At 36.0% G+C, this 22367-nt stretch overlaps 1 protein-coding gene across 5 annotated transcripts in view; it reads right to left on the bottom strand.

The window, feature by feature from the left end:
- Nucleotides 1–22367, bottom strand: part of CCDC171 (coiled-coil domain containing 171) — a 293962-nt gene that overhangs the window by 198720 nt on the left and 72875 nt on the right. For all 5 annotated transcript variants that reach the window (XM_071221606.1, XM_053924635.1, XM_071221605.1 and 2 more), the window contains 2 exons: nt 14176–14314; nt 1395–1497 (listed from right to left, as the gene is read on the bottom strand). In XM_071221606.1, the coding sequence (XP_071077707.1) occupies nt 1395–1497; nt 14176–14314 (242 nt within the window). The remainder of the gene's footprint in view (nt 1–1394; nt 1498–14175; nt 14315–22367) is intronic.

The following is a 22367-nucleotide window of genomic DNA, read 5'->3' as shown; positions in this document are numbered from 1 at the left end:
CAGCTTGTGAGTTGCTTTGTTATCAAAGATTTCATTTTAAAATTCAAGTGAGACATGACTTCATTATTCTTAGTTTTTCTAACTCTGAAATAATATTTAAAATAATGTTGAGATATAATATGCTATTAGAATAATTTAATCATTTTTAAAGATTCTTACACCATTACACAATGATACATCTCAATAATAAAAACAGTACCATTGTAAAAGTAAATTTTATCCTCCAAAGCTTTATCAAATATATTTGAAAACTGGATATCCATATTTTTATTCCACTTTTATATTCCTTGATTTTTTTCCACAGTAACAAACCATGAAACAAAAAGAAGTTATACATTAATTTCATAAAATTACTACTAAAAAATATGAAGGATAAAAGCAGACCCAGAAGTAGGTAATAGCAGAGCATATTCAATTTCTAATAGTTTACCAATAGAAATTTGCAAGGTCATCAGGCAAAAATGGGCCTTGATCACATCCTTTTGCTCTTTCTAGGACTACAAACTTGCCTGAACTTGAGAGTTTCCTAAAGAACTCAGTTGCCAAATATGTTTGATTCTTTTTAAAAAACAGAGCCCTGGCACTCAATTTTAAAGTGTAAGGAATTTCATCATATGTGCTTTTTGAAGACTATCACTGGGTCGGAACACAACTAAATAATCCCAGGCTGACAGTATGGCGAAGACAGCGGAAGTAGAGACGTGAACGGAGTTCAGCCAGAGCTACCACAGCACCTGAAATGGCAGCGCACGAAATTCGAGGCAGCAGAAATCACGCACAGCATTCACCAGCCAACTAACGCTCTCGCTAGTGCCCAAAATGTAACTACCGAGTATATAATGTTTATAGTTCTTTACCATAGGAAGTGTGCTAATACTAAAACCAAAATGTCCTACCTAAGCATTTTCACCTAGAGAGAATATATATAGGGCAATAGGAAATGAAGGAGAAAACCAGCTCCGAAAGCCACACGGAGAGTATGCGCTGTTACAGCCTGTGTCCTACATAACCTTTTGAATGCATGACCTTTAAGTTGCTGAAGGTTGCCTCAGAATTTGGCTCAGTTTGATCGAAACATCTGCTCCCCTTGCAGGTATACTGTGAGGACTCTTCTCTCAGTTGGATTCAGAACACAGCAAGTGAGCCCTTGTCTGTCCAATCACACAGACCCCGACGCTTGTAAATCAAGTTCGGGAGGACAGCAGCAGGTCCACATCCCATCACCCTCTCTCAGCCAGCGAGGCCAACTGACTGCTGTGAGGACTGCTCTTATCATGTCATCAGATCAAAACACGGGGAGATGAGGGACCGTAGGAGGCATCTGCAGAATTCCCAAAATGTAGTGACTTTGGAAAACTGACAGATGCATCTGTCATTTTATACCTTCAACTAACCTGATGTCCACTGGCCCGACACAGTAAAGCTGTCCAAGATCGATTCCAGTTCTTTCACGTTATTTTCACACGTCTCTACTAGAAAGGCCTGGTGCTTCTTAGCCTTTTAATTAAGAAGAAAAAATTACACATAATAAGGTCACATATAAGAGCTGCAGATTTTTTATGTGAACATATGTAGAACAATTAAGGATAAACAAGCTAATAATTACCCCATTCAAGTGTATTATTAATAAACCTCTTTCTGTCTTAATCATATCTTTTACTTGGTTTAATGTAATACTGTATAAGGTCTCAGTAAAAATTTACTGAGGCCTTGGTGCCTGACACTATTCCAAGTACTTTATATACAGTAATTCTTTTTATTCTTACAATAACCTTATGAGGGAAGGACTATTATTATACCAATTTTACAGATAAGAAAACTGAGGCACAGAGGAATTAAGGAACACTTTAAAAGATCATGCTGGCACTCAAGTGGAAAACTGTCAGATAGTGGTCAAGAGTGAATGTAGTAAGACCAATTACAAGGAACTGTATCAGTCTACTTAAGAGGTGATGGTAGCTTAGGCTAGGGTCTTAGGAGTGAAAAGGGGGTTTTATACACTAGAAAGACACGTAGAAGGTAGAAGGACCAGACCTTGCTAAGACTGGATTAAGTTAGACGATGTTGATTGGATTAGACTTGACTGGATTGGACTGGACTGGATTACACTGGATTAGATTATTGGAAATTAAATGGGATATAATTTCACTTACATGTGAAATCTAATGAATAAAATAAACAAAATAGAAGAGCCCCAAAGACACAGAGAACAGACCAACAGCTGTCAGAGAGGAGTGGGTTTGTGGGACTGGGTGAATAAGGTGAAGGGATCAAGCAGTACCAATTGGTAGTTGCAGAACAGCCAGAGATGCAGATTGCAGCATGGAGAATACGGTCAACAATGTCAAGAGAACGGCATACGGGGACAGGGGGGTGGTTGGGGCAGCGGGGCACCGCTAGGTAGACTGCATGGTTTTCTGGCCACTTGGCTGTATATCTGAAACTGGTGCAGAATAGAATTGAATATAAACGGTTATTAAAAAATTAAAAATAGAAAGTAAAAAAATAAATTGGGAAATGTCACTCCTCCAATTTTATTCTTTTTCAAGATTATATTGGCTATTCTACACATCTTGCATTTTCATATGAATTTTAGGATCTGCTGTCAGTTTCTGCAAAAAGCCCTCTGGGATTCTGATAGAAAATACATTTAATTTATACATCTATTTGAGGAGTACTAATATTTTAACAAGTAACAACATTAACTCTTACAATCCATGAACATAGGATGTCTGTCCATTTACTTAGGTCTCAGTTTCTTTCAGTGACGATCTGTAGTTTTTAGCATATAATGCTTGCACTTCTTTTGTTGTTATTCCTAAGTGTTTCTTTTTTTTTATGGTACTGTAAATGAAATTATTCCCTTAATTTCATTTTTGGATTGTTCATGGCTATTACACAGATAATTGATTTTGTATATTGATCTTGCACTGTATCCACAACCTTGCTAAACTCATTTATTAATTCTAATAGTCAATAGTAGGGTGTGTGTGTATACTCCTTAGAATTTTTAATATACAAGATCATATCATCTGTCAAGGGAGTTTATTTCTTCCTTTCCAAAATGTATACCTTTTTATTTTTTCTTGCCTAACTGCCCTGGCTGGAACCTCCCGTAAAATGCTGACTAGAGAAGGTGAAAGTATAAATCCTTGTCTTGAGCCTGAGCGTGAGGAACAAGCATTTAGTCTTTTGCCATTAACTTTGATGTTACCTGTAGGCCTTTTGTAGATGCTCTTTATGAGGATGAAGAAGTTCTTTCTATTCCCAGTTTGTTGAGCAATTTTATCATAAAAAAATATTGAATTTTATCAAATGTTTTTGTCTATTGAGATGATCATTTGGCTTTTGTCATCCTGTTAATAAGTTCTATTGCACTACCTGATGTTCAGATGTTAAACCAGTCTTACATTCTTGGGATAAATCCCACTTGATCATGGTATAAATTTTTATATCTTGCTGGATTCATTTGGCTAGTATATTATAGAGGATTTTAGCATCAAAAGGGATAGTTGTCTGAGTTTTCTTTCCTTCTGATGTCTTTGCCTCATTTGGGTTTTTTTTTTTTTAAGATTTTATTTATTTTTAGAGAGGGGAAAGAAAGGAGAAAGAAAGAAACATCGATGTGTGGTTGTCTCTCGCACATCCCCTACTGGGGACCTGGCCCACAACCCAGGCATGTTCCCTAGACTGGGAATCGAACTGGCAACACTTTGGTTCGCAGGTCAGCACTCAATCCACTGAGGCACATCAGCCAGGGCTGCCTCATTTGTTTTTAATCAGGATAATATTAGTGACTTCACAGAATAAGACAGAGTTGCCTCCTTTTCTGGTTTTTGAAAGAATTTGTAAAGAATTGGTGTTAAGAATTCACTGGTAAAATTATCTGGGCCTGGGCTTTACCTTGTGAGAAGCAACTAGATTACTTAGTCAATCTCTTTACTTGTTATAGGTCTATCCATATTTTTTATTTCTTCTTTATTATTTTTAATAATGTGTGTCTTTCTAGAAATGTGTCTATTTCATCTAAATTATCAAATTTGTTGGCATGTGTAGTTGTTCACAATATTCTGTTTAATTTTATTTCTATCAGGTCAGTAGGTTGGGTTCCCTCTTTCATTCACAATTTTAATAATTTGGGTCTCCTCCCTTTTTTCCTTGGTCAGTCTAGCTAAATGTTATTAATTTAGTTATTTTATTAAAGAATCAACTTTGGTTTCACTGATTTTCTCTATTATTTTTGTATTATTATTTTATTTGTACGGTAGTCTGTATTGTTTCTTTTCTTCCATTTGTTTTAGGTTTGGTATGGTCTTCTTTTTCTAGTTTCTTAAGATGGGAGGTTAGGTTATTAATTTGAGGGGTTTTTTTTAAATATATGTGACTACTGCTATAAACTTCCCTCTTAAGCACTGTGTTAGCTACATCCCATAGCTTTCTTATGCTGTTTTAATTTTCATTTACTTTCACAGTATTTTCTAATTACCCCGTAATTCTTTTGACCCATTCGTTATTCCAGAGAATAGTTTAATTATCAGATATTTGTAAATTTTCCCAATATTCTGTTATTTCTATTTAATCCCACTGTAGTAAGAAAAATCACACAATCTTTGATTTCAATCATTTTTTAAGTTATTGAGGCTTGTTTTATGACCTACCACGTGATCCATCTCTGAGACTATTTCATGCACACTTGAGAAGAATGTGTATTCTATGGCTGATGAGTGGGGTATTCTATAGATGTCTGGCTTGTGTCTAGTACTGTTCAAGTCTTTTTTGTCTGTTGATCTTCCAAGTTGTTCTGCCCATTATTGAAAGTGGAGCATGGAAGTCTCCAAATATTATTGCTATTTCTTCCTTCAATTCTGTCAGTTTTTGTTTCATGTAAACTGGAGTTCTACTGCTAGTTCTATAAGCATATATATGTACATATATGTTTACATGGTTTGATATTCCTGGTGGATTAACCTTTTTTATCATTATAAGATGTTCCCCTTTACCTCCAGTAATACTTTTCTTCTAAAGTCTATCTCTTCTGACACTAGTATATTCATCCAGTGTTTTTGTCTGTCATGTGCATGGTGTATTTTTTCACCCTTTTTCTTCCAACCTACTTGTGTCTTTTATTATCTAGTGTGTTTCCTATATACAGTATGTGGTTGGATCTTGCTGGGTTTTTTTAATCCAATCTGACAATCTGCCTTTTGATTAGATTACTTAAGCCATTCATATTTAAGGAATTATTGATATGGTTGTATAGCCATTTTTCTTTTTGTTTTTATATGCCTCATTCCTTTCTCATTCCCCTGTTCCTCCTTTACTGCTTTTGCATTAAATGGGTATTTTCTAGTGTAACATTTTAATTCATTTAATGATTGCTTGATTATATTTTTTTTTAGTTTTTTTCCTTAGTGGTTTCTCTAGGGCTTATAATATATAATTCTTAACTTATCAATCTCTACTTTGGATTTACACTAAATTAATTCCAAAGTTACATAAAAAACTCATTCCTATACAGCTCTCTTCCATTTTCTGTGCATGTTATTTTACAAATCCAACAATATATTGTTATCATTACTTTATATAATCTTAAATCTTTTAAAGAGTCTGAGATAAGAAAGGAAAGCGTATCTATATTCCTATATTTCTAAAGTTGGCACTGTAATGAAATAACAGTGAGTATATGTGTGTGCATGTAACTTGTGAATATAATGCTAAAGTTTCAGTGGAAAGATAATTATGTGATAACACTAGGCAAACACTGAATAAGAAGACCTAGAAAAGATTAAAGGTTTAAGATATTAAAACATTTTATAGGGAAGAACTTTTGGAATAATGAAGTAAGGAGCTTGGTGAACCCTCTAGATAGGAAAACAATTTAACTGTTGAAAAAATTTGTTTACAAATCATATAAACTATGGAAATTGTCCTAAGGGCAAAGGAGAAACTTTCATTCAAGAAAACTAACTAATCAAGATGGTGGCGTAGGTAGAAACCCTTTGCTTCCTTGCACAACCAAAAGGAGGATAACGACCAATCTAAAATCAATAAACAACCAGAAGTGCCAGAAAATCAAACTGCATGGAACTCCGAGAGCCCCAGAGAGCCCCAAAGAAGTTGGACCCAAAAAGGACCACACCAAGGCACATCCGAATTGCACTAGCCAAGATTCAAGATAAGGAGAAAACCTTAAAAGCAGCAAGAAGAAAGGAGAGAGTCCCTGACTCAGCAGTTAAGAGGTAACAGCCCATGAAATTCAGGGTAGCATGTAACAGTAAGCAGGCACCAGAGTACGCCACACAGAGAGCTCGTGGCTTTCTAAAACCCCACATCGACAGCAGTGAAACAACAAATTCAACTACAGAGCAAGGAATATCAACCCCTAAACCAGAACACATTGACTACCTTCAGTTGCATGGAGAATGTATATAAAACTAGATCACTTAAAAATGACCCTTTCAAGTTTAACCTATCATTACCTTTCTATCTGGGCAGAATTGATTTGGCCACCACTTCTTAGTATTATAACTTAGTATGACAATTAAAGTATAACCTCAAGTTTTTTAACAAGGAGAAAATCTACAAGGGACTTCCCACTAGACTTATCAGCTTATTTCTGAAAGAAACCTTGCAGGCAAGAAGGGTCTAGAAAGAAGTATTTGAAGTCATGAAAGGTAAGAACCTACACCCAAGATTACTCTATTCAGCGAAGCTTTCATTTAGAATGGAAGGGCAGATAAAGTACTTCCCAGATAAGGTCAAGTTAAAGGAGTTCATCATCACCAAGCCCTTATTATATGAAATGTTAAAGGGACTTATCTAAGAAATTGAAGAAGATCAAAAACAATGAACAACAAACTTACAACTATCAACAAATGAACCTAAAAAAAGAAAAACAATGAAAACAAAAACCAAGCAAACAACTTGAACAGGAACAGAATCAGAGCAATGAACATCACATGGAGGGTTTTCAGTGAGGAGTGGGAGGGGAGGAATAGGGGGGAAAAGGTACAGGGTAGAAGAAGCATAATTGATAGACATAAAATAGACAAGGAGAGGTCAAAAATGGCATAGGAAACAGAATTCAAATAACTTATATATACAACCCATGGACATGAACTAAGAGAGGGGGAATGCTGGAGGGTTGGGGGGTGCAGGGTGGCATGGGGATAAAGGGGGGAAATTGGGAAAATTGTAAGAGCATAATCAATAAAATATACTTAAAAAAAGAAAACTTACTGATCAGCAAATTAAAAACACCATCAGAAAGATAAAGACAACTCATAGAATGGGAGAAAATTTTGCAGATCACATACCTGATAAAGGAGTTTTATCTAGAATATATTAAAAAACTTTTATACCTCAACAATAAAAAGATAAAACCCCAATGGACAAAAGATCTGAACAGAGACTTCTCTAAAAAACACACACAAATGGCCAGTAAACAGATGACAAGATGCTCAATATTATTAGTCATCAGGAAACTGCAAATCAAAACCATATTGTATAATATACACTAGGATAAATATAATAAAGAGCACAGATGACAATTGTTAGCAGAGGTAATTGAAGAATTATAATTCTCATACACTTTTGTTGGCAATGTAAAATGATACTGCCACTTTGGAAAACAATTTGGAAGTCCCTCAAAATATTAAAATTGGAGTTGCCATATGACCTAGCAATTGTACTCTGAAGTATACACCCAATAGAAATGAAAATACGCATGCACACAAAAACTTGTACATGAATGCTAGTAACATTTTTCATAACAGCAAAAAAGTTGAAGTAATTCAACCGTCCATCACCTGATGAAGAGATGAATCAAAGTTGATATATCCACGCAACAGAATATTATTCAGGCAGAAAAAGAAATGAAGTGCTGATTAATGGTACAACATGGATGAATTTCAAAAATATTAAACTAAGTGAAAAGAGCCAGACACAAAGGGCCACATAGTGTATGACTCCATTTATATGACATGTCCAGAATAGGGAGATCTGCGGAGATAGAAGGATTAGGGCTGCCTAGGGCTGGAGGGGTTGGGAGAAAATGGGGAGTAAATGTTGGTGGGTATGGATGGGGTTTCCTTTTAGGGTGATGGAAGTGTCCTCAAATTGATTGTGGTGATGGTTGTACACTCTATGAACGTAGTAAAAACCATTAAAGTGTATACTTGAAATGGTTAAATTGTATGGTGTATAAATTTTATCAAGCTATTCAAGAAAATCTAAATTTTTTTAAAGAATAAAATCTAAATTTCAGTAAGAATGTATACTATCTTTAACACTCATCAAAACTCCTGCATAGTTAAGATTATTAGCACCATATTACAAATGAGCAAACAGATTCAGACGGATAATATCACCAGGGGTCATATAACAGTTAGGAGACAGGACTGGGATTAAAACCCAGGTCAATCTGTCTCCAAAATATCTGTTCTTCCTATTACACCATGCCGTCTGAGGTTGGGACTTCATCGATATTAAGGGACAAAAACTTAGAGAAAAATAAATGGAGAAATCCAGACAAATTGCATACTTGGAGTCAGCTCAATATAAAGGTTCAATTAAATTCCTACTTCAACAGTTCTTCTTTTTCAGTACAGAGGATCAATCCTGACTAAAACATGAGCTAAAATTGCAACACCATTAAAATTTAAAATAAAATTTAATGTAAAATTAGCCAGGAAACATTGACTAGTGTAAAATTTTTCAGAGAATGAAGAAGAGGTCTGATCAATGAGAAGGCCTAAGAAGAATTAAGTAGGCTTTGAAAGCTGCTATTAAAATTAGCAGTGTTATAATTTTGTACAGACATGTCTGGCTAAGAGCCTTATAGCCAATAGAAACTTAATAGGTTTATGAATCAACTAAAAACCAGAAACACCATCCTTATTTTACAGCTGAAAAATTTCTTTTCCTAATAAATTGCTTTAGTTTTATAAATGAAACTTCCATTCTTCACTCATATACCAAAAGCATTTGTTTTGTTTTGTTTTTAATGTGGATATACTTATATTTAAATTTCATTCCCAAAGCTGTTAGTTCTATTAATAGCCTTTGGGTGAGCAAGAAATTCTAGCATGAAAAGAGAATCCATCCCCTAAATAAACAAAACCCTTGCATTAAAAACAAAATGCCAGCCAAAGATAAAAAGGAGGTTTCTAATTTTTAATTAACATGTTTTCCCATATGAGATAAAGAATATGTTTGGGTGAAATGTTAAATTGTTGATTCAACAAATCCCATGAAATTACATCCAAAGAAGTTACTAAGGTGTTTTTTGGTTTTTTTTTTAGTAAAATCAGTACTTTGGCAACAGTCCTGAACACTTTTTAACTCTAGTAAGTTTTTTAACTTTTAATTTGAATATATGTTAAGCCATTACGAAGGAATTCTGAGTAAAAGCCGGGGAGCACTGGAACCTATACATCACATCACGTGCATCCATCCGCTCCACGGCTCTCACATTTTCATCCTATCTGCTGCCCAGTACCTACCGCACACACCCAGTGCACTTTTAAGGCCTCAAGGAGAGCTTGCTCAGCCAATCTGGTTAGCGTTCGTAATCATCACCACCTGCAGCTTTTCCTTGGCCATATTAATGACGGCTAATATCTCTTCATAAAACCGTTTACAATTTCTATCCTCCGTGCTTGCCTATGCTGTTTCCATGGGTGTGACCATTCCATCATCCCACTTATTTATCTCATATGATGAAAGGTCACCCTCCCTTATGTAGCTTTACAATTAGTTTAACTTTCAGTAGACTCTACCTTCCAATCTGAATACAGGCCTTGACACAATGCCCCCCCCCGCCCCCCCTTGACACAATGCCGCCCCCGCCCCCACTCTTTCACACACACAGAGACACACACAATAGCATTTTACTTTTCACAAGTCAAGAATGATATTTGAATTTTCAAAAGTTAATAATATATAAGAATAAATTTCAAAAACCTTCATAGTCATATTATAAACTTAGAAAGCCAGCCATAAAGTTAACATTTAAATAAACAAACACACACATTTGATGAATACTACTTAAAGCATTACATTTTTACAGAATATTAAGAGAGACAAAGTGGTATTTATGTTATAAAAAACAGTGCTCTTATATAAATACTACTCCTATTCTGGGTGAAAACAGGAATCAACAATTCTTTGATAAAACTTAGAACGGCATATTTTAAGCCCATTAGTTCCAGATGCCTCCTGCAAAGTCAGAAACATGTCCTTCTAAAGCAAACCTGATAGAGTATTTGAAGCAAAATATTATCAGGAAACATTAACTTTACCACAAAGCATAGTAATCAAAGCACTTTCCCAAATCCTATCTAACGCTAGCAATCATTATTATTATATAATCAGCCAAGGCCCCAAAGTATAGGGAAAAAATATATACTTGACCATTTTCAATCACAAGTTCTTTAGAGAATAAAATATTCTTTGAGCAAAACCTCATGAGAACTAGAATTCCCTTTCCAATATATGGTCTCTCCTAGAGCTGTAACTAAATATTACTGAGTGGCAGAAAAACAAATCTCAAGAAATGATGGACTTAAAAAAATTTCATTGTAGAAAGCACAAAGCAAGTTCTAATAATACCAATTTGAAAATGATAGCTCCCCAGCTTCAAGAGAAGCAGATATAAAAACTCACAGTAATGACTAAAAGACCCAACTGGATCTGTGGAGCCTCTGAACTTTAATAAGCGTGATCACTGAGCAGCTTAAACTAGAAATTCGGTTTTATTTAGCACTTGATTAAATCATTATTAAATTCATAGATCTTGAAATTAATAGTTCAATTTTAATCAAAACTTTGAAAGTAAAATTCAATACTGTATTACACGGAACATGAAACTAATTTTGTTAAATCCTTAGATGTCCACTGTTGAAATTTTATTAATTCTACGACATTAAAGATAAGATATGCTATTCATTTACTAATCATATTTTTAATTATTAATTTCATTAATATGAAAGCACAATTAAATTCAGCTGGGTTTATACTTTGGACTTTTCCAAAATTATGCTCTATGTTTGCATTATATCTCCTGACACAGGGGAGCTATCACTTTCCAAGTGGTTTATTAACACTTGGTGTATCCTGGCCAAGGTGATCTCTAAGGCTCTAAAAAGCTGTAATACACTACAATACACAGCTGTTATTTTTAAGTCTCAAAACTTCCTGAAGTCTTTGCATATTATTAATAATACTTTTATCTCACTCGTAAACCTACAGAGGAAAGAGGCTTTAATTTTCGCTTGCCATGCAACAGAGAAAATAAAATCCAAGACTTGAATAATGGCCATGAACATGACCTAAACTAGAAAACAAGCTGTTACCTCAAAGGGAGAGAAAAATTACCTGTAGGTAATTTCTGCTTCCCACCTATATTCTATGAAATACTGAAACCATTATGGTCAAAAGAAACAGAACTGTGGGAAAGACACACCGGGGTACACAGGGTTATGAAATGTCACTGAAACAAAGTTTGATTTCCAAAACAGAAGGTAAAAGCTTCCTAAGTCATTTTCTCTTTGGTCAAAAACAATTATGAATTCAAAGCAAAAATAACAGCCAGACTTTGAGGATGCAGAAGTAAAATAACTCCATTTTCTGTGGTTTAAACTTTTTAATTTGATAGATATTTCTTTACAAAACAATTTTTAAAAATTTCCTACTGCCCCTCAAAGGCCACCAATCTATTCAAAGAAAAAAAGGCAATAAGGGATTATGTACAAAAAAAAATACTTTTAGAAAAAAATGGTAATTTTTTTATAAAAACAAAAACACTGTACTTAGTACTTAATGTAGTACTATTTCTTTTAAATAAATATTCATTAAATAAATTTAAATTTTCATATTATAGTCAGGTAAAGAGCAAGAGTGACAATTCTAATTAGCATAAACCAGAACAAGTTAAAAGAGAAAGATGATAGTGAAGGGAAAAAAGGAGGAAAACAAACCAAAGATGGAAGAATATAAGACATAAAGCCAGGGGCTTAAGAGACAGGAAAAACGGAGAGGAAACTATAAATAGTTAGGTTGAACCATACAAACTGGAAATCATTCAGTCTGCAACCAGACTAAGTTTCTTGAACATCCCATTAGCTCCTCAGCACCAAACTATTCACAGATCTTCAACTGCTTTCAGTAATGTCTCAAACTTTGGAAAAACAATCCACAATCTTCAGCACTATGATCAAACAACAGTGTTTTATAGGATGAGTGCCAAGGGCCCAAACAAGCAAAAGGAGGTTGCTAGTGAGCTGCAACTTGCCTTATTGGAGACCATTGGTAATTTACCATTACCAAATTGTGAATGGTAAAAGGTAAAAACCTGCTGGCACCAAGTAAATTTTTTTAAGCACAAAGCACCCGTACCCTCAGTGGTGAATTAGTTCAGTCTTCTTTTTATTTTCTGTCTACAGCGTGGAGTGCTAGGGAACCAGAATCGGAAGGATGCATGCAATCCGTATTGCTGTCTTCACTGTTACATTGTTACAACTCTGGCTCACTTTCCAAACTGAGTACAGTGTCTAAGCCAGCACACCAAATCCAAGGCTCAGCTCAATGACTCTGACGTGTTTTTACGCACCACTGACTCGCCCCCCTGACTCAGCAGTTAAGAGGTAACAGCCCATGAAATTCAGGGTAGCACGTAACAGTAAGCAGGCACCAGAGTACGCCACACAGAGAGCTCGTGGCTTTCTAAAACCCCACATCGACAGCAGTGAAACAACAAATTCAACTACAGAGCAAGGAATATCAACCCCTAAACCAGAACACATTGACTACCTTCAGTTGCATGGAGAATGTATATAACACTAGATCACTTAAAAATGACCCTTTCAAGTTTAACCTATCATTACCTTTCTGTCTGGGCAGAATTGATTTGGCCACCACTTCTTAGTATTATAACTTAGTATGACAATTAAAGTATAACCTCAGGTTTTTTAACAAGGAGAAAAAATACTCATTTCCCTCCACAACTGATATCACTAAGAGTTGTGGGATATAACTGAAATTGAAGTAGCTACGTCTCTGAGGTAGGGGTGTGTGTGTGTGTGTGTATGGAGTAAGACAAAGAGGAAATAGGATATTACTATACACTTTATGCCCTCTCTGTTATGGTTCCCAGCAAACTGCAGAGTAGGAGGATATTGCATCAACCAAAGAAATCCACCTAATAAATGTTTCTGAGGCAAGAACTAGAGTGTAATCCTGGTATGTAAGATGAATGAAGCTAACCTCAACGCAGTCACAGTTTTTAGGACAGATAGTACCCACCAGCTTCTGGTGCATGTTACGGTGAAAAAGCTAAGCAAAGCACTAAAGATACAACCCATGGGGCGGGGGCAGAATTCCAACATTAGGTGGAAAGTAAAGTGGGAAAGATGGGAGCACAGAAATTTGCACAGGTTGCAAGGCCGTCAGCACGCGTTACAGGACGCACAGGAATTCGTTAATAGAAAAAAGAGAAGGAGTATTTTAGTCAATGTGGGTTAAAAAAATGAAAACCTGAACAAAAGCAAGAAGATATGATGATACATCATGTGTTCAGGAAGCCAAAGTACTCTACTGTGGCTGAAGTAAGGCAATGGAAAAGAAGAAGCTGGAAAAGTTAACATGGAGCCAAAGAAAAGGGCCTTAGACAAAAAGCTGGACTTCGTTCTGAGAGCAACAGGCAAACACTGGTGGTTTCTGAATAAACAGTGGACAAGAACAGATCGATATGTTAGATACATCTGGTGACGGTGTGAAAGCTGGTTCATTGCAGAATGGAGACAAAGTGACCAGGTGCAAGGAGCCTTCTAATCATCAGACCCACTAGTTCTAAACCCCGACTGCCCCGTCCACCCAGGTGACGTTGTTTATGCACCTATAAAAATAAAAAGATAAGTAAAAACCACTGAGTAAATTTTAAAACATTCTATAACTCAGAGTTTACATATATTTGATTAGTTTTCCCAATAATTCCAAAGAAGAGGTCTTATTATGTGCATCTTAGTTGTAGTAGGCATCTCTAATTTTGAAATTTTGTATCAATGTCACTAAATTACTTTCATACTATTATCATGTGGCCTGCCGTGAGGAAAAAAAACCTGTTAAACATCAAATGTGATCCAATAAAATAATTGCCATAGGGTATTTTATCCTTACCATTACAAGTTCTTCCTGTAACTCACTGCAACTTTTTTCATTATACTGGAGTCTCTTTGAAAGGTCTGTAATTACTTTCTTCTGTTCCTCAATCTCTTCATTTAATTTCTTGTTTTTGGAGAAATACTCTCTTTCTAATCTGAAAAGTTAAAATGTCAGAGCAAGTTTTTCAAATATGCTTTCATAGAGTCCTATTATACACTTTTAAGATAAGTGGCAAATGTACTATACATCATGTTTTCAAGACAAAAGGCTTTAATAGGTCACCTCTCGTTTTTTCAAATAAAAAGGGTTGCACGTTCTTAAATGAATAATACCTCCCTCCCCTTTTGTTAGCAGGTACTTGTCCTATACCCATTGTTATTAGCAAGATATATTCGGTGTTGATTTGGTCTCACTGTTATTTTTGATGAACCAAACCCACACAGCACAGTTGGAATTAGCTCAGAAACTGCCTCAAGACACAACAGTCCTATCAAATAATTTCCCAGTTAACGTGTAACAGTAGAAATGGAGCCAAGGTTTTATTCCTGAGTGTCCATGTAAGTGGGGCTGGAGTGGCATGGAAAATCCTAAATAAGAATAATCAAAAATCATTCATATTCACTGGGAAAACACAGGAATTCTTTTCAAAGGATACGTTTACCCATTTAAATTTTGTTCAGTGTGACATTACACTCTATGTATGTTCTTGCATGGACATATGATGAAAAGTAGCTTGGAATTACTTTAGTCTAAAAATTGTAGATAATCCACCAAATGACTTCAAACTTCTTGACACTAAAACTGAATGACTAGCCATCTGAACTATGCAAGAAGGTAAAAATCAAAAGAAGGCATTTTCAGAAAGCAGGCTTTAAAATTTTCCTTTAATGTGTAAATTCTCAAGAAGCTACTTTACATGGGAGTAATCAAACAAAGAAGGCACAAAATCAGCAAACAAGACATCTAATATAGAAGAAAAGTAGAGGGAATTCCAAGGATGATGGTGAAGGGAAGTCCCAGGATGACTGTGAAAAGGAAGCCAGATAGCAATTTGTCCAGAATGGAGAAAGGTTAGGGTTAGAGTTAGAGAAAGGAAGGAAAAAGGAAGGAAGGAAGGGAGGGAGGAAATGAGTAAGTGCGTGGTGTGTGGAAGAAGAATACAATAGAGATAAATAACAGCCGTAGATAACATCTAAAGGTGGAAATCGGTGGGGAGAAAATGCACACAACTGTAATTGAACAACAACAACAAAAATAAATAAATAAATAAAGGTGGAAATCAAAAAAGTGGCAGAATGTGAATGTTATTTAGAAACGTGAGGTTAAATATCAGAGGAAACATCAGTAAGAATTAAAGGTGACTGCCTCGAATGAGTGGGAACTGGTAGCAGAGAGCCATCAGTATGAAACTACTATTTTTCACGAACTTAACAGTACTGTTTTGTATGTTAGACTATGGCCAAGTATTAATTTGTTCAAAATCAGACTCTAACTAAAAATTTCTGTTACTTAGCAAATACAGAACTAAATGCAACTGTTATTCAGTGCTATTTCATAAATAAAATCCAACCTGAGTCCACTGAAATGTGGACCATCCCCTTGCTCTCATGAATTTCAGGCATAACCCAAAGAAGCTGGCTGCTGCGTTTCTGCCAACAGCCCCACCCACAGGGAATGTAGGGCAGGAGGACAATGAAGACTGATGGAAGGCCCTCCCTCTTGGAATTCCAACAGAGAAGAGTTGGGACTTGAAAGATGGGGGTTTAAGGCAAAAAAAGGAAAAGGACAAGGTGGAAGTAGGAAAGATACCTTCTTTCCTACCAGATTCCCACTCTAGTTTAAGAAAAACAAAAAAGCTCAGCTAAGAATGTAACAACAGTAAAAGAAAGCTTTAACAAATAGTCATCTTTGCACTATCTTTTGCCAAGAAAGAAAATAATAATAATGCTACTAAATTATAATACCTTTGTTATTTTTTAAAGCTTTTATTTATTGATTTTTAGAGAGAGGGGAAGGGAGGGAGAAAGAGAAACATCAATGTGTGGTTGCGTCTTATGTGCCCCCCACTGGGGACCCAGCCAGCAACCCAGGCAGGTGCCCTGACTGGGAATTGAAACGGCAACCCTTTGGTTCACAAGCCAGCGCTCAATCCACTGAGAGACACCAGCCAGGGCCTACTTTTGTTATTTTTATACTTTTGAGTGATATATTTAGAAAAATTTTTTTAAGTTCCTAAATTGAATGTGATGAAATAAACAAACTTAGATTCAGTCCACTCTGTAGCAGATCTTTGACTAGTGTTGTTTTAAATTGAATTTAAATTTAACTAGATTTAAGGATTACCATGATCTCCTTTCCCTACCATTGCTTAGCAATCAGTTACCACAGTTAATGAAGACTTGACATGTTGAAAACTCTAAAGTAAAAATAGTGAAATACTGTAAGTTTTAGATGGAAAAAAATTTAGAACTAAGGAAATTTGATTACAGAAATATAGAATATATATAGTCTATCTAAAATTATATATAATACATATTTGTTAAAATAGCCTATTATCAAATTCTCAGTTAAGCTCTTTAAACATATATATAGTCCATTTAATACGTATGTATACATTCCACCTAAAACAATTTCATGCAGGGATATTCACTATTACGAAATGAAAATGTTGACCAAAATTATAGCTGAAAAATACACACTCCACTTTTTTCCTCATGACTTTTAATGAGAGCCTGCCTAGATCTACCTGGAAGGGAACAGAAGCTTAGGAATCTTAGCTAATGGCAAGGTTCAGTCAGCATTTTCTCTATAACCTTGTCATTGTCATTCACTAAAAAGTTCTATGCATCAGGTAAAACAATGTTCTATACCAAAACTTCTCACTCTCAAAGCTGTAAATTAAAGATATGATTTATCCTAAAGACCCCAAATCTACCAAGTCTTTTACAGTACATTATCCAAACCTTAGAAATATTGACATTTTGAAAATTTAATACTTGAGGATTTGTGACTCTAAAGAGTTTTTAAATATTTTTTTAAAGTACAGTCTGAAGAAGAATCAGAAGTACAAAGAGAAAAACGAAGTAACTGATGCAGCCATCCCTCATGTCGTATCATTCCTCCAATAATGGAAGCTAATTAGAATGGAAGCTGCTGTCATGTCACATACAAGGGAAATGAAGATGGGATGGGGAGTAAAAGTCACAGTAACTATCAATAAGTAGTGAGGTTTCATTATTATTTAATTTTTATTGTTTATTATCATCAACTTTTATTATCATAGCATGGTTATATGGATGAAGAACAGGCAAAGGACATTTTGTTAAAGCATTTAAGATTGTTAACTGGTGCTTACTTAGAATTTGTAACTAATATTTAGAATTGTTAGCTGGTGCTTACTTGGAATATAAAGTTTGAATAAAATTGTTCAAGCACCAAAACACAAATAATAGCAAAACAAACTTAAGGGAAAAAATTGCTTTGGGGTTCAACAGGAAAGAACTTCGGTTGTTAGCAGACATCTTGAAATTTCTCTAGTCCAGCATTTGTAGGACTCTGTTTTCCCTCAATAGCCATGACAGAATCATCCACCCTCTATTTTGAACTTCCCCAGCCTTACTAGTACTGCAAAGAAGCTTTTCCGTTGTTGGAAAGCTTTAACTGCCAGGAGTACATCCTGACTGGTAACAGTTTCAATTGTAGGTCCTAATCAAAGCAACAGTAAAGAAGCCTGCACCACATCCTACATAAAAGCCCTTCAAACATGTTTTATGTAAACATGCAGCTTGAGCAATGGTTCAAAGGAAATAAAGGAAGATTAGTTCACAGAATAACATTCAGAGAATGTCGATTCAGACCTCTGGTCAGATGGAGGCATAGGTAAACACACTGTGCCTCCTCACACAACTACAGCAAAAATTACAACTAGACTGCGAAACAAATATCACCCAGATTTGTCAGAAAATCGAGCTGTATGGAAGTCTGACAACCAAGGATTTAAAGAAGCTACATTCATCCAGACGGGTAGGAGGGGCGGAGATGCAGAGAGGTGCAGAAGACAAGAGTGGCATGGAGAGGCAGCAGAATGGGTAGCCCCACATTCATGTGTGGTGCATAAAAATCAGAGGGTGTATCTCAGGACCAAGCAATCCCAGCTACAGACCCCCAGCCCAGGGCTCCATCACCAGTAAGATAAGTCCCCATAACTTCTGGCTCCAAATATCAGTGGAGGCTGGGGCAGCTGAAGAAACTGCAGGATTTGCAGGAGACTCCTCTTAAAGGGCCAACAAAGGTCTCAGGACTTACGCAGACCCATCCCCTCTAGGTTTCAGCACCAGGGCAACAGCTGGAAGGGCACAATTGGCATACAGGGAGAAAGTGAAATGACTGCCCAGAGAGTCAGAAGACAGCTTCCTTCTGGGAAAATCTCCAGAGGCCAGGCAGCAACACTGTCCCCTCTCCAAGCCCTCCCACACACAAAGTCATAAGGCAGTGAAACCGGCTGCCCCGTCCTGGCAATCACCCAAGGCTCCACCCTACACGATTTACAGGTGTCTTTTCTACAATAAGCCATGCTACTAAGACAGGGAGTCAAAGCAGCTCTACCTGAATACACAGAAACAAACACAGGAAGGCTGCCAAAGTGAGGAGACAAAGAAACATGGCCCCTATGAAAGAACAAAACAAAACTCCAGAAAAAGAACCAAAGGAAATGGAGATAAACAAACTATCAGATGCACAGTTCAAAACACTGGCTATCAGGATGCTCAAAGAACTCACTGGGTACTGCAACAAAAAAGACCCAGGCAGAAATGAAGGTTTCATTAAGTGAAATTAAGAAAAATCTATAGGGAACCAACAGTGGAGGGGATGAAGCCAGGAATCAAATCAACAATTTGGAACATAAAGAAGAAAAACATTCAATCAGAACAGCAACAAGAAAAAAAATTTCAAAAAAACTAGGATAGAATAAGGAGCCTTTGGGACATCTCCAAACTTATTAATATCTGAATCACAGGATGCCAGAAGGAGAAGAAGAAGAGGAAGAAATGAAAACTAATTTGGAAAAATAATGAAAGAAAATCTCTAATCTGGGGAAGGAAATAGACATACAAGTCCAGGAAGCTCAGAGAGTCCCAAACAAGTTGGCCCAAAGAGGACCACACCAAGACACATAATAATTAAAATGCCAAAGATTAAAGATAAAGAATCTTAAAAGCAGGAAGAGAAAAGCAGAGAGTTACCTACAAAGAAGATTCCATAAGACTGTCAACTGATTTCTCAAAAGAAACTTTGCAGGCAAGAAGGTAGTGGCAAGAAGTATTCAAACTGACGAAAAGCAAGGACGTACAACCAAGATCACTCTATCCAGCAAAGCTGTCATTTAGAATGGAAGGGCAGAAAAGTGTTTCCCAGACAAGGTAAAGCTAAAGGAGTTCATCATCACCAAGCCATTATTACATGAAATGTTAAAGGGACTTATTTAAGAAAAAGAAGATCAAAACTATGAACATTAAAATGGCAAAAAACTCACAACTATCAAACACTGAATCTAAAAAACCAAACTAAGCAAACAAACCAAACAAGAATAGAACCGTAGATATGGAGATCATGTGGAGGTTTATCAGCTGGGGAGGGGAAGAATGAGGGGAAAAGTACAGGGATTAAGAAGTACAAATTGGTAGGTGCAAAATAGGCAGGGGGATGTTAAGAACAGTATAGGGGAAGTAGCCAAAGAACTTATACGTATGACCCATGGACATGAATTAAGGGGGAGATTGCTGGAGGGAATGGGTTACCAGGCAGAGGAGGCAAAAGGGGGGAATACTGAGACAACTTTAATAGCATAATCAATAAATATATGAAAAAAATGTAGTTTCAATCCTCTTAGAGGAAGCAAGACAATTCAAATAAGAATTACTGGTTGAAAATATTATAAACATTACTAATAAAGGTAATCACAGTGAAAGACAAACTTTTTCACACTCTGTTTTTCAAGGGTCATCTTTATGATTTTTGCCATACTCATAATAACTACTACTATTTGAATAATACTTTTCTTTTACTTGCTTCTTAAGTTAAATGAAATATTGTAAAAGGAATCTGTATATTACTACTGTAAAATGAAAATCGTGATCTATTTGTCATAAATAGAAACAAACATTAAAAATAAATACAGACAACAAGCAATATGTCAGAGGAGTAAGTGGAAGTTACACTCTGGAATTACAAATAAATTGTACAGAAATCATCCTCAATAACCAACTGGACACTAGCTGGAGTTAAGCCTTATAACTATGGACAGACAGAAGAAACCACTTCACCACAACAAGACTGGTAGGGAGTGAGGAGGAGCAGGAGAGGGCTGGCTGAGCTCCCACAAGTGGAGCTTAAGCAGGAGTGCTAATTGTAGCTTGATTAGTTCAATGACTAATTAATTTAGCAGCTAAGGTAGAAAATCCAAAGAAGCAGCCAAAAGCGAGAAGACAAAGAAATAGGCCCCAAATGACAGAACAAGAGAATTCTACAGAAGAACTAGATGGAATGGAGACAAGCAATTTATCAGATAGAGAGTTTAGAGTAATGATTGTAAGAATATTCAACAGCATGAAAAAGACATAGAAACCATAACAAAGGATCGATCAGAAATAAAGAATGCAATGTCTGAAATAAATAATACACTGGAAGGAATAACAGTAGGTTAGATTAAGCAGAGGATCGAATCAGTGATTTGGAAGACAAGGTAGAAAAAAACACCCAGGCAGAGCAACAAAAAGAAAAAAGAATTTAAAAAAATGAGGAGAACGTAATAAATATTTTGGACAACATGAAATACAACAACATCCACATCATGGGAATACCAGAAGGAAAAGAGAGCAAGCAAGAGATCAAGAACCTATTTGAAGAAATAATGACCAAAAAGTTCCCTAATCTGGTGCAGGAAAACAAAACCAAGTCCAGGAAGCTCAGAGAGTCCCAAACAAGTTGCACTCAAAGAAGCCTACACTGAGACACAACATAAGTAAAATAACAAGGCTTAAAGAAGAGAATCCTAAAGGCCACATGAGAAAAGCAGGTAGTTACATACAAGGGAGCACCAATAGTTGGTCATCTGATTACTCAAAGAAACATTTCAGGCCAGAAGGGAGTGGTGTGAAATATTCAAGATGATGAAAAGCAAGGACCTACAACCAAGGCTACTTTACCCAGCAAGGCTGTAATTGCAATCAAAGGAGAAATAAGGAGCTTCCCAGATAACAAAAAGCTACAAGAGTTTGTTAACACCAAACCAGTACTGCAACAAATGTAAAAGGGCTCACTTTAAGAAGGAAAAGAAGAGGAGGAGGAGGATGGCAACAACAACTACTGGAGGAAAACAGTCTAATAATAAAATGGCACTACATACATATCTATCAATGTAAATGGCTTAAATCCTCCAACCATAAGGCAGAGGGTAGCTGAATAGATAAGAAAACAAGACCCATAGATACGCTGTCTCCAAGAGACCCATCTTTGATCAAAAGATACACACATACTAAAAGTAAAGGGTGGAAAAAGATATTTCATGCAAATGGAAAAGAAAAAAAAAGCTGGGAAAGCAGTACTTACATCCAACAAAATTGACTTTAAAACCACAGCTATAATAACAGACAAAGAAGGATACTACTTAATGATAAAGGGAACAATCCAACAAGATATAACCCCAGTAACATTTATGCAACCAACATAGGAGCACCTAAATAGGTAAAAGCAAATCTTGATGGACATAAAGGGGGAGATCAACAGAAATACAGTCATAGTTGGCAATATTAACACCCCATTGACTTCAATGAATAGACAACCCAGGCAGAAAATCAACACGGAGACAGCAGCTTTAATGACACATTAGATCAAATGGATTTATTTGATATCTTCACATCATTTCACCACAAAGCAGCAGAATATACATACTTTTCAAATGCACATGGAATGTTTTCCAGGATAGACCACATGTTAGGACACAAAACAAGTCATGATACATTTAAAAAGACTGAAATCATATCAAGTACCTTCTCCAACCACAATGCTATGAAAGTGGGTATCAGTCACATGAAGAATACTGAAAAACATGCAAACACATGGAACCTAAATAACATATTATTAAACAATGAATGGGTCAATCAGATCAAGAAAGAAATCAAAAGATACCTTGAAACAAATTAAAATGA

Source organism: Desmodus rotundus, chromosome 1, assembly GCF_022682495.2.
Source record: "Desmodus rotundus isolate HL8 chromosome 1, HLdesRot8A.1, whole genome shotgun sequence".
Classification (NCBI taxonomy): domain Eukaryota; kingdom Metazoa; phylum Chordata; class Mammalia; order Chiroptera; family Phyllostomidae; genus Desmodus; species Desmodus rotundus.
This window is presented reverse-complemented; position numbering and strand designations above follow the sequence as displayed.